This window comes from Vitis riparia, chromosome 2, assembly GCF_004353265.1.
Source record: "Vitis riparia cultivar Riparia Gloire de Montpellier isolate 1030 chromosome 2, EGFV_Vit.rip_1.0, whole genome shotgun sequence".
Taxonomy (NCBI): domain Eukaryota; kingdom Viridiplantae; phylum Streptophyta; class Magnoliopsida; order Vitales; family Vitaceae; genus Vitis; species Vitis riparia.
In genome coordinates this window covers 16,945,410-16,957,024 of record NC_048432.1, presented here as the reverse complement: position 1 = coordinate 16,957,024, position 11,615 = coordinate 16,945,410, and the positions used below count along the sequence as shown (strand labels likewise).

Genomic DNA, 11,615 nt, shown 5'->3' with positions numbered 1-11,615 from the left:
TTTCCAGATCACTTAAAGATCTATCAATGCCTGTGGATTTAGAAACAGCAAACATCCATTTAACTATTAGCAAGAATTGACCACATATTCCAACGTCTACTCATTTTGATTTCAAAGCACACCACATTGAACTACAGATCCTTTTATATGTCCATGTTATGCAATTTGGCTCAAAGACTTAAAACACCAAGGTAAAGGGCACTATTATGATCATGAGCAATGCGGATTAATTGGGTTCTGTCAGGCTTATGCTGAACTCCCATAGTTTCTTCCCCAGTTCTGCATCTTTACCCTTGGAGCTTGGCTTGGCCATGTTACTGTCCGAGAAATACTCACCGCTTACCCCCTTAACTTGAGGGTGCAAGGCCACATAGCAAGTAGTTGCTGCTCCCTGTGTCCCGTGTCGAACAAAATAAGTAGTCAGGATTTCTGAACATGCAGATTCATCATCATATTCAATGAAATTCTGCTATGAAGATGAAGAGCATACCTGTGGAATATTTTTAAGCACATATTTACCAACCATGTTAACAATGCCTGCATTGAAACAAAAAAAATGGAGTTATTGATTCAATGGCCCTTCATGGTGACGTAATTTCAATTACCCATTTCCTACTTTAGAGAAAATAAAACAAATGTTTTATGGTCGACTCTGTATAGTATTCTTCTCAAGATTGCATTCATTAATGTTCTATGAGATATTATCTCTAGCAAATATTGGCAATGAAGGTATGTTATTCAAATCGTTTCAATATGCCAAAAATGCCTTTGAGAAACATAAGAATCACATTCGGTAAATGGCTAACAGATTTATTACCATCCAGAAAGCTGTGGTACCGCAGAAGATTGGTGGCAATTGCTCCAGGATGAAGTGAATTAGCAGTTATCTCCACCCCTTCTTCCTATTTAATAAAGGGAAGAAAAACATGATAAATAATTGCAGATCAAAAGCTGCTCTGCATGGTAATCTGTAGAAGTATCAAGTATGAACTAAGAGAGAAAATATGGATGTGAAAGACTCTTACTATCATCCACAACTTAAGAGGATCAGTTGTGGCTTCCCATGTACTCTATGTTGCATAAAACAGTAGCAGTCTTAAGTTAAGTATGCACTGATCGTTTAGTGTTCAAGAGAAAATAACATTGGTGGGACATAATTGTCTTCGCTCCTCAAAGTTAATATGTTCAAACAGCTAAAGGAATTCCCAGGTGGTGTGGATTTTAACTTCAAGCTACAATGCTCTCATCACATGCAGGACTAACATATGAGGAAAAGAAAATCCTGGCTAAAGTGATTACTTCTCACTAAATTAAATCTGGGCAGACTGTTGGCTTCCAAAGGGTCAGATACCTTTTCCAAAAATGGCAATTAAAATTGGAAAGAAAAAGTCCCAACTCTCAAGCATCTGGCCATCTCACCTTCACTTCTACTTGGGCAAGGTCAAGTACCACGTAGAACAATCGCGCATGGTCAAAAGAAAGTCCACTCCTTTTCCTTGCTTTGTTTCATTTGAAAAAACAAAAATTCTAAGAATTGTTCACAAAGAATACAGATTCTATCTACAGGAGGATGGAGACGACATATGAGAGTGTTAGCTAAGAGTTTCCCGTTAAATGGATAATTGTTGTGCAATATCACAGTATCTCCATGAAATGCAGACAAATGACTGCATCCTCACGGAGGAAAACGAATGTTGTTTCCCAGGTAACCAGTTTCCCCAGTAGGGCTCTCCAGGGCCATCATCTAAGACTTTGGCAGGAAATGGCAGTGAGGTAGTTGCACTTGCATACAAGTATTACCATAATGAACCCCAAGCACTGAGGGTTTTAGAAGCTGTCCAATCATGAAGCAAAAACTAACTGTTGATAGACAAAGTTTCTTGGAATAAACATTTGAAAAGACAGTAGAAGTAAATGCTGAAAACCTGTAACTATTTCCAGTGATGAAACAGAACATATTTACAGCTTCTGCAGCTTGATATTTAGAAAAGAAACAGAACATGTTTTTGCAAATCGAATCCACATCATAAAAAGGATCTTGACAAGGATATTCTAGGGTCAGGCACGACTATTGAAATGCCAATATTTTGGATGATTAATTGATGAAGATAAATATATAGAGTACCTGCAGGCGCTTTGCAAGCTCATTAGCGTGCAATATGTTAGCAAGCTTTGATTGTCCATAAGCGTATACACTGTTATATCTGTAAATAGTAAAAAAGAATTGAGAAAAAGTACTACTTGACAACTTTTTAAATCATAGAAACACATCATAATACCACCCAAAAATTACTACAGGAAATCAACACCATTAGTAACAAGATGCCAGATTCATATAATGGTTGCTAGCAGAGTCTTACGCTGACTCGTCGTTGATTTTGTCAAAACAAATTCCTTCACTGTAGGGAAACCGATGACCTTCTGATGAAACATTTACAATCCTTCCTTCTCTGCCACTTTCATGTGCTGTATTTTTCATGGTTTCCAGCAAAAGGTTGGTCAAAAGAAAATGACCTGCAAAAAAAAAGATTATTGCATTACATGTTAGGTTGTAGCCATTTAAGGATTTGAAGAGGAGTGTATCATTCAATGTCAAAGTTATAAATATTTTCAGAGAAGAAAGCTTACAAGTAGAGCTTATATGAAAGATTTTTCATGCAAAGAAGCATGAACATTTCCAATTCTGGGATAAGCTTTATGTCTAAAGATCCTCTTGATTCTTTGGAATTGATTAAAAGTGCAGGTAGCAAGAATTTTGAAGCCTTACTGGGTAGTTGGTACTTGAAGGCTCAGGAACACAAAGGGTATATATTATGAAAGATATCTCTTTTCCTTCTGTTTCTAACAGGCATGGAACCAAGTTACAGTATCTTTGATGCCAAAGAGAGTTTAGTAGAGGCAGAGAAATGGCACATGGAGTTAATTTAATATCTTCTTGGTACTCCTGCAATCATACACCTCATGAAATCCCAATTTCAGATATTTACTGAGGCTGTATCCAATCCTTATTAGCCAGTACCTCATAGTGCCAGGTCATCTTTATACTTTTTTGTGTATATTTTTTCCTCCCGTTTATATAGCCAACCTCTACTAAATTTTTGTTTACATGTCAACTGCAGACATTGCAGGGTTTTTCTAATTTACCAGAAAAATGACAAAAAGGAGGGCACCCTGTAACTGAAATTCTGAAAGCTAGAAGCTGTTTGACCCACTCTCCATGAATAAAATTTTTTTTTTTCCACCAACAAGTTTACATATTATAACAAATACCATCATAAAACTTCAATGAAACATACCTAAATGGTTGGTTGCAAACTGCAGCTCTATGTTGTCATCGGAAAGCAGGAATGGAGTGGCCATAACCCCTGCATTGTTACTTCCAAATAAAAAAGACAGAATATCATTCCAGAAGTTCAAAAGAAACAGGAGCAGAAGTTATGTGCGTGCAAGTGTAAGAGAAAAAGCCTGTGGGAGGGAGGCAGAGCAGTTCCACAAATTGGTTTTTCTTTGTACGTTGAAAGTTCTATCCATCAACAAAACAACAAACACACACGGGGAGAGAGAGGGAGAGGAATATTAAAAATAACTCCAACTTAGTTTTCATACATGAGAAGGTTCAGGGGAAGACCCGAGGACTTATATTCAGATGCAAATTTCCTCACTGATGCCAGTGAGCTGAGATCTAACTCCATAACATCAACTTTAGCAGTGGGGATTTCCTTAAGTATTGTCTCCTTGACATTCCTACCAGCGTCCATATTCCTTACCGCCATAATGACATGTACACCATGCAATGCAAGAACACGAGATGTCTCTGTGCCAATGCCACTTGAAGCTCCTGAAATTACATCGAATATGAGCACTGAAATATGATATATAGCAGTTTTCCCCATTTGTTCAAGTGAAAGCACAGGAGAGTAAATAGTTGGGGTAATGTCAACATGTTGCTCTCAGGGTCACTTTTTTAAAAATAAAAAAAAAATTCACCTCGACCCGGAAATATATCACAAGAAAAGACTCAGAAAAAGTAATAAATATAGAAATATAAAGAAAAGAAGCTAACAAATAAATTTCAGATTAAGCTACCACTCCAAAAGAGAAAAGGCCCACAGTTTTATAACTTTTATAAGACTATGTATTAGGTAAAATGAAGATGCAATGAAGCCTCAAAGACCACTCATAAGGCTAAAGACAAACATTAGCAATCTTCCAGGTTATATGCAATCCCCTGAGCTTCCCACTTGTCAATGGAGAGGGCATTAATTGGAAAAAGCAGCAGTATCATCAGAGACATTTTCTGAGATCCCAGAAGCTTAAGAACCAGTTCAAGTGATACCACATAGTGAGAAAAAAATATTCTAGGCACTGGAAGAGTGATTGCTTCACAGTCAGTGATTGGCGCGATATCTCTGCAAGTAAAACCACTAATCGCCTAACCATTAATGAGTGCAACAGCAGCCTTCTCTAGGGCTAAGAATTTTTTTTTTGAAAATAACAGCTTTCATTAAACCAATTGATTCTTTGAATTTGATTTCCAGGCTAGCCATCCCATTTGATAAGCATACCATCTGACGCCACAGAAATCCCCAATTAATTAACACCTAATACATTTCCCATCTTTTCATTAAAGATGAGAAGTCTAACAATTTGAGATTGTCAGCCCAACACCTCAACAATTCTACAGAATCAGTAATGAGCAATGAATAATCAGTTTGCTGACTTTATATGAACGAACAGAGTACCAACCAATGAAAATGACCAGACTTGATCTGGATGCCCTAACTAATAAATAACCCGTTGTTGACCCATCGTACTGCATATACACCACCGAGAATCAAAACCCAGTTGCAGAAAGTAATCAATCACAGGGTTGCAAAACTTCTAGACATGAAGCTTCAATCCCAAAACTTGTAAATTGCAATTAGCAATCAACGCAAACAGTTTTATTCATAATCCCGATAAGAAACTGAAAAGATATTAGAAACTGCCAAATGAACAATAAACCTACCAGTGAAATGAAGCTTCATACAAAATAACATAAAAAATTAAAATTAAAATTAAATTTCCTTTCTATCCATTTTCTCAACAACCAAACAAGCCTAAAAACAGAGGGAAAGAGAAAACGAAGGAAAACCCAGATAAGGAAAAAGACCTGTAACAACAGCAGTGAGGCCATTTCCATCAATTCCTTGAGCAACTTCCTCAGCTGTGGAACGTGCTGAGAACCCAGATGGCCCTTTTCTCCCAAAAATCCACATTTTCTTTTGCAGATTTTCTTAGAAACCAAACACAGATATAGTTTTTTTTTTTGGTCTGTGTCCAATGAAGACATAGTTGAATGTGGGCACTTTCAAGGCCTTAATGGTGACGTGAAATGTGGATGCGTGTTTTCCACGAGGAAAAGCATAATAATTTTCCATTATAATTTCATTTCTTTCCATTTTTCTTTTTCTTTTTCCTTCTAAAAATAAGTAAATAAACAAATACCATGATTTCAGTCCTAATTTATTTATTTTATCATACATATAAATCTTTTGTACGACTGAAGATCTAGATAATTTCTTTTACAAAATTTGAAGTGATCAGAATCATATAAAATTAATAAATTTAAGCAATATAGTATGGGCTTTGGAGTTTGGGCTGGCAGTCAAGGGATGTTTAGAGGGGGTTTAGTGATCAGAATGGGGGGATGAATATTTTTTTAAGCAATAGTATGGGATTTGGAGTTTGGCCTGGCAGCCAAGGGATGAAAAACCAATGGAAGGGGGAAACCGAGGGGTTTAGATTAGTTAATCCCAAAACAAAATTCATTTTTTAATCCAATGAAAATGGACTCTTTAATGAAATTTCAAACCACATTTCCAAGTTCCCAATGGGCGGAAACAAGCTTAAATCTTCATGAGTGAAAAGGAGACAAGCTTGAATCTTCATGAGTGAAAAGGAGCTAATAAAGCAGTAAGTAGTGTCTTTCTAACATTTTGTTGGGACAGCCGCTGGTATGATCATCTTTGTGTGGGTATTTTTTTGTTCTTTTTTGGTGGTCCCATATGCTTGATGATTTTTTGGGTTCTTGTTTCTTCTTTTGTCATTTTCTGGCGGCCCATTGCCTAATCTTTAGCCCCATACCCGCCCCTTCTCCACCTACTGCCTTATCATATTTATTTTGTTGAGCTTGTCTCTGTCCACTTATCCTCTTATGTCGATGAATTTCAACACAAATCACAAAATAATTCTAGTTGATTACAGCAAAGCCACGAAAATATATACCTCATACTCATGGATGAATTTCAACACAAATCACAAAATAATTCTAGTTGATTACAGCAAAGCCACAAAAATATATACCTCATACTCATGGATGTAGTATATGCCTATGGGCAGGGAAGGATAAAAGAATTCTTCATTCAAAGGGGGGGCCAACATACTTAATAATAATACAAGAATACTCAATAATTTACACACTTAGGGTAGTAGGAGTACATTAAACACCAAATCCACATGAGAGAAACAAAATGCACAACAGAGAAAAGGGGTAAAAAGGCCAAAAAAGAGAAAGGAGATGGAAGTCTCAAGCCCTGCTCTTGAATGGAATGGCTCTGATGACTATCTGCTGGTACATGGCAGCAAGAGCAGCTCCAATGAAGGGTCCCACCCAGAAGATCCACTGAAAGCAAGAGAAAAAAAGTCACAATAAGAACTTGAACTGAAACTCAATTTAACCATCAAAGGATGCAAAATTCCTTAGTTTTTTTTTTTTTCTCATCAAAACACTTACCATGTCATCCCATGCATGCTCTCTGTTGAAGATGATAGCAGCTCCAAGACTCCTGGCTGGGTTAATGCCAGTTCCTGTGATGGGGATGGTGGCCAAGTGAACCAAGAACACTGCAAACCCGATGGGGAGGGGGGCCAAAATCTGCATATATTCAAGAATTTCGGTTAGGGTAACTCAAGATTTGTATGGGACTTGTTCACATCTTCATACAATTTCTAGTAATGGTTACTACCCTCCACCTACCAAAGAAAATTTCAACTCAGACAAGAGAGAGTGGGATAGAGTTTTAATCCAAGAAAATTTGCTATTTTGAGTATAGGAACCAATTTTTTTTTTGGCAAAGGCTCAAAATCATCCAATGAATCTCCCAATTAGTTTGCCCATCGTATATATTAATCAAAATAAGATTATATGTTTAAACTTCTCCAAAAGCCCATAGGAAATGAGCAAAATATCAAACACAAAACTATTTTCAAAGCCCCAAACTTGTGTCACAGTATCACTTTGGAAATGATAGAATGAATTATTCCATATGAATCATATCCCCTCTTTCTCTCCTCAATGTAATGGATTAGGGAACCACCCCATGCGGTATGTCCTGATAGCCGAAACAGATCATTGAAACCAGATGGCAAGTATAAAATTTCAAGGTCTCAATGACCCAAATAGAAGAAACAAAACATCCTACCATCCGTTGCATTTATGGTGGGGTTTTGACACAACTACATGAAGGACAGTGGACACAGTGAAGAACACGTGATTTCTCACTAGTAATGCCTTCTGAGCTAACAAAGTTTTAAATGTCCATGCTTGTATCATGAGACAAGCTTACTTAAGAGTTTGGTGGGTCGGATGCCCAGTTTGTGTAAAATCATGACAGTCTTCCAAGCAAGGGACCACGAAACAACACGCAGAGACACACACACAGACACAAGACCAATTAAAAATGACATATGCTGCAGCATGAGGTCCATGAACAGCTAATTTAGCGCACAAGATATCCATGTTACCCATTTATTTTACTTCACTATAAGACAACAAAGCACATGGAAGTATCATTATGGTTCCTTGGCAAAGAGATAAGGCCCCCATTTGTCTTGTCCTACCGGACCTACCCCCCCACCCAGTTCAGATCACATCCCATCCTTACCTGCTACCAAACATCCACTACAAGTCAACAGTAATGGAACTATTTCCGTTTCAGAAAACCACCAATTTTATTCAAAACCAGGTTACCTTAATGAAAATTCCAGGTCTAAAACATATCAAAAACCAAGCACCAGTTCACAAGAACAAGGACTGAAGAGCTTCCATGGACTATTAACAAAAGGAAAACCCATCTAGAGATTATGTTTTGCAACCATCTAAAAGAAAACTCACAAGTTCCGTTTCAGAAAACCACTAATTTTATTCAAAACCAGCTTACCTAAATGAAAATTCCAGAAGGTCTAAGAACATATCAAAAACCAAGCACCAGTTCACAAGAACAAGGACTGAAGAGCTTCCATGGAGCCTTCCATGGACTATTAACAAAAAGAAAACCCATCTAGAGATTATGTTTTGCAACCATCTAAAAGAAAACTCACAGGTTGGAAAGTTCATGAAGAATCCAACTTCTTTACAAACCACATCACAAGATAAAGAGAAGACAGTGTAAACAGATAACAGTCGACAGATACTAGATCAAGTAAAGATACCAAACAGTCAAGACTACAGAGACAGATCAAGCAAAGATACCAAGAAAATCCACTTGCAAGGATCGTGAAACAAGATACCACCGATCCCAAGAATCAAGAACCCAAAAATAATGAGAAAAAACAAAAAATAAGATTCAAGGAAAGTAAAATCATAATATGAAACAAGGATGGTCTCATGAAGTTGAGAAAGAAATAAGAGAATACATACAGGGACGTGAGAGTCTCTGGCGTTTCTCTTGGCATCAGTAGCAGAGAAGACAGTGTAAACAAGAACGAAGGTGCCAACAATCTCAGCACCAAGGCCATCACCCTTGGTGTAGCCAGAATTCACAACGTTAGCTCCACCACCCAACACCTCATAGGATTGGGAACCCTCAAAGCCCTTAACAACACCAGCCCCACAGATGGCACCAAGGCACTGCATTATGATGTAGAAAATTGCCCTGGTAAGAGACAGCTTCCTCGCCAGTAGCAGACCAAAGGTCACAGCTGGGTTGATGTGTCCTCCTGAGACAACAAACCACACAAAACTTCCATCAGATGCTAAAACACACACTAAGAGCAACCCACATCAGAAGGCTAAAGGAAGAAGAAGAACTTAGAGCAACCCAGTAAAGTGTTTAACAGAAAAAGCTAAAGAAAGGCTGAGGAAGGAAGAAGGGCAGTGGTGCACACCTGAGATACCAGCAGTGCAGTAGACAAGGGCAAAGATCATACCACCAAAAGCCCAAGCAATCCCCTGAATACCAACACTGGCACACATGGTGGGTGACTTTTTCACACCCATAACAGTCAAAATGGTGATATAGAGAAACAGGAAAGTGGCCATGAACTCAGCAATCCCGGCTCTGTAAAAAGACCATGACTTCAACTCCCCGGGCTCAAACAAGGGTGCTGGTGGTAGATCCTTGTAGTCCTTGTCCGTCTGAGCAGCTGTGCCCAACGGCTGCCTCTCTGTGAACTTGTTGGCTCCAAGCTTAACATCCTCTTCCTTCCCCTCCATTCTCTCTCAACAATCCTTTCTCCTAAGCTCTGCAACTCAGCACCACTCAAAGCAAGCTTGCGAAGTTGTGAGAAAGGCCAGTGCTTTGGTGATTTATAGATGGAAACCCTATCCTTTTGCCTTAAAATTTAATGGGTAGTGCTTAATTTTTTTTTTTAAAATCCAATATCCTTCTAATCATGATGATTATTATTATTTATTTATTTATTTATGTTAAATATTGGTAAATGGAATTAGGGTTTTGAGGATTGTTCTGGAAAGAACAGAGGATGTTGACAGGTTCTGATTGGCTCTTTTGTTCTTATCCTCTTCAGTGTCAGCTTTATAATTTCTTTTTCTTTTTTTTTCTTTTTTTCTTTTTTGAAACTCTGAAGCGGTTTGATTAGCTGTCCTGGACCATCCGATTCACCTAATCAGAGTAAACGTGTGTCAGGGACAAAAATGGAAATAAGAAAAGAGTAGAGGATAAAATAGTCATGAAAATTGAAGTAGCCCACCACCAGCGTAGAAACAGCTAATTCAATAGTGCCATGTGGTTGGAGCCTAGTGCAAATTAGGAATAGGGACCACCTGGCTGCCCATCTCACCACTCATTGAGTCAAATTTTCTTCCTAACCTAAATTTTTGGTTCTCCCTTTTCTTTTTCTGTTTTTTTTTTTTTTTTTTCCTGCCGTGTATGAATAAATAACCTCCTAATTTATCATTTTGTCACCATCCTTGACATTAGGGTTTTCAGCATGTATTTTTAAAAAAAAATTAATTAATTATAATATAAAAAATAATTACTATATTTTTAAAATTCGAGCCGTCTTTTGAAAAATCGAGTTAAAAAAAAAAAAAAAAAAAAAAACATAAATCATTTAGGGTTTTTTTTTTTTTTTTGTTGGAACAAGCTAAAGCTGATGAAAACATTGAATTGTTTCAACTTTTCCACATTGAGTTTCCCTGCAACGGTAGGAGAATCAGAGCCACAGAAAAAGAGTACAAACCAAAAAAACTGAAAAATCAAGTGGCTGAGAAAAAAGGGCCGTTATGTGGCCGTTAGGAAAGTGAAAGGCAAGAGGGAAAAAGCACATGGGGCAACGGCTATATTTATATTTATATCTATTACATTTATAAGATATGATATTCTATCTCAATAAATAAATGGAATATTATTTCATCACCCTTGTCACATCGTACTGGCTTCAAAATGGGACCATTTTCTATCGTGAGTGGTTGCATCCTGACCTAACCTTCATGGGGCCCACACCATGGAGTATGTGCTACTTGAAGTTGGAAAGGTGACATATTTTAATATATTTTTATGCCCATTATTCAACAAATTAATCATAGGCTAAAAGAATTGAAACTTTGTAGAGAGGAAAATTATTTGTTTGGTATGAAAGATTAATCCTTTACATATTATAAATTTAAAACCCCCCTTTTGGACCGGAATTAGGTAGCGTTTGTTTTTTTCCTTGGTAAAAAAAAAATTAAATTTTTTTATTTTTTATATTTAATTAAAAATAATTTATTGATATCAATCAATATAATTAAATAAAATATTTTGACATTTTCTATTCAATAAAAAAAACATCATCTCAAACATTCTTCAATGTCTGAATTTTTTTTCTTTAGGAAATCAAATATTTGATAAAATCTTAAATTATAAAAACACTATTAATAAAAATGTCATATGCTCAAATATTTGTCATATTTAGATTCATTTTTACTTCAAATACTCTTTTTTTAAGTTTAGTTTTTATATTATTAAGTTAATTTTATTACACAAATTATTTATTAAAAACGGAGAGAGTATATTTGACAATAAAAATAATTATCAAAATATATCTATTAGTTGCTTTATATTGTTTTTCATTTATTTTATGAGAATTGTTTTAAAAATAATTAAGTAAACATATAAAATGATTAAAAATAAAATATTAGACATAAAAAAAATAGTATTTTTAAAATATATTTAAAAATATTTTTAAAAAAATTATATTTTTAAATAAAATTTTATTTTATAAAGTATCATAAATTAATTTTTAAAAATTATTCTCAAAAATTATTTTTTAAAAGTGCTATTGAAAACTGTTACCAAATATGTGTGGAAGGCTTGAAAGTATTTTCATTTTCTTTCTTTTGTATTTTTGCA

At 36.1% G+C, this 11,615-nt stretch overlaps 2 protein-coding genes across 2 annotated transcripts; both read right to left on the bottom strand.

Annotated features, from left to right (window-relative positions):
- Nucleotides 1-37: 37 nt before the first annotated feature.
- On the bottom strand, nt 38-5,337 carry LOC117927331 (short-chain dehydrogenase TIC 32, chloroplastic-like). The gene is made up of 8 exons (XM_034846820.1): nt 5,153-5,337; nt 3,607-3,838; nt 3,297-3,376; nt 2,361-2,514; nt 2,126-2,204; nt 818-902; nt 491-537; nt 38-391 (listed from the first exon to the last, which is right to left on the bottom strand). Exons 1-8 carry the CDS (start codon nt 5,256-5,258, stop codon nt 227-229), a joined length of 948 nt encoding a protein of 315 aa, XP_034702711.1. The 5' UTR covers nt 5,259-5,337; the 3' UTR covers nt 38-226.
- A 960-nt stretch (nt 5,338-6,297) lies between these two features.
- Nucleotides 6,298-9,559, bottom strand: LOC117927340 (aquaporin PIP1-3-like). The gene is made up of 4 exons (XM_034846831.1): nt 9,148-9,559; nt 8,681-8,979; nt 6,776-6,916; nt 6,298-6,664 (listed from the first exon to the last, which is right to left on the bottom strand). Exons 1-4 carry the CDS (start codon nt 9,473-9,475, stop codon nt 6,569-6,571), a joined length of 864 nt encoding a protein of 287 aa, XP_034702722.1. The 5' UTR covers nt 9,476-9,559; the 3' UTR covers nt 6,298-6,568.
- Nucleotides 9,560-11,615: the final 2,056 nt, after the last annotated feature.

Excerpts from the sequence above, each read along its gene's own strand:
- LOC117927331 (XM_034846820.1), bottom strand. The coding sequence starts at position 5,258 with ATGTGGATTTTTGGGAGAAAAGGGCCATCTGGGTTCTCAGCACGTTCC. Across the intron at positions 2,515-3,296 it reads GTTTGCAACCAACCATTTAG|GTCATTTTCTTTTGACCAAC; the intron begins GTATGTTTCATT and ends TTTTTTTTGCAG. Across the intron at positions 903-2,125 it reads AGCTTGCAAAGCGCCTGCAG|GAAGAAGGGGTGGAGATAAC; the intron begins GTACTCTATATA and ends TTTATTAAATAG.
- LOC117927340 (XM_034846831.1), bottom strand. The coding sequence starts at position 9,475 with ATGGAGGGGAAGGAAGAGGATGTTAAGCTTGGAGCCAACAAGTTCACA. Across the intron at positions 8,980-9,147 it reads CTGCACTGCTGGTATCTCAG|GAGGACACATCAACCCAGCT; the intron begins GTGTGCACCACT and ends TTGTTGTCTCAG. Across the intron at positions 6,665-6,775 it reads AGCATGCATGGGATGACATG|TGGATCTTCTGGGTGGGACC; the intron begins GTAAGTGTTTTG and ends TCTTGCTTTCAG.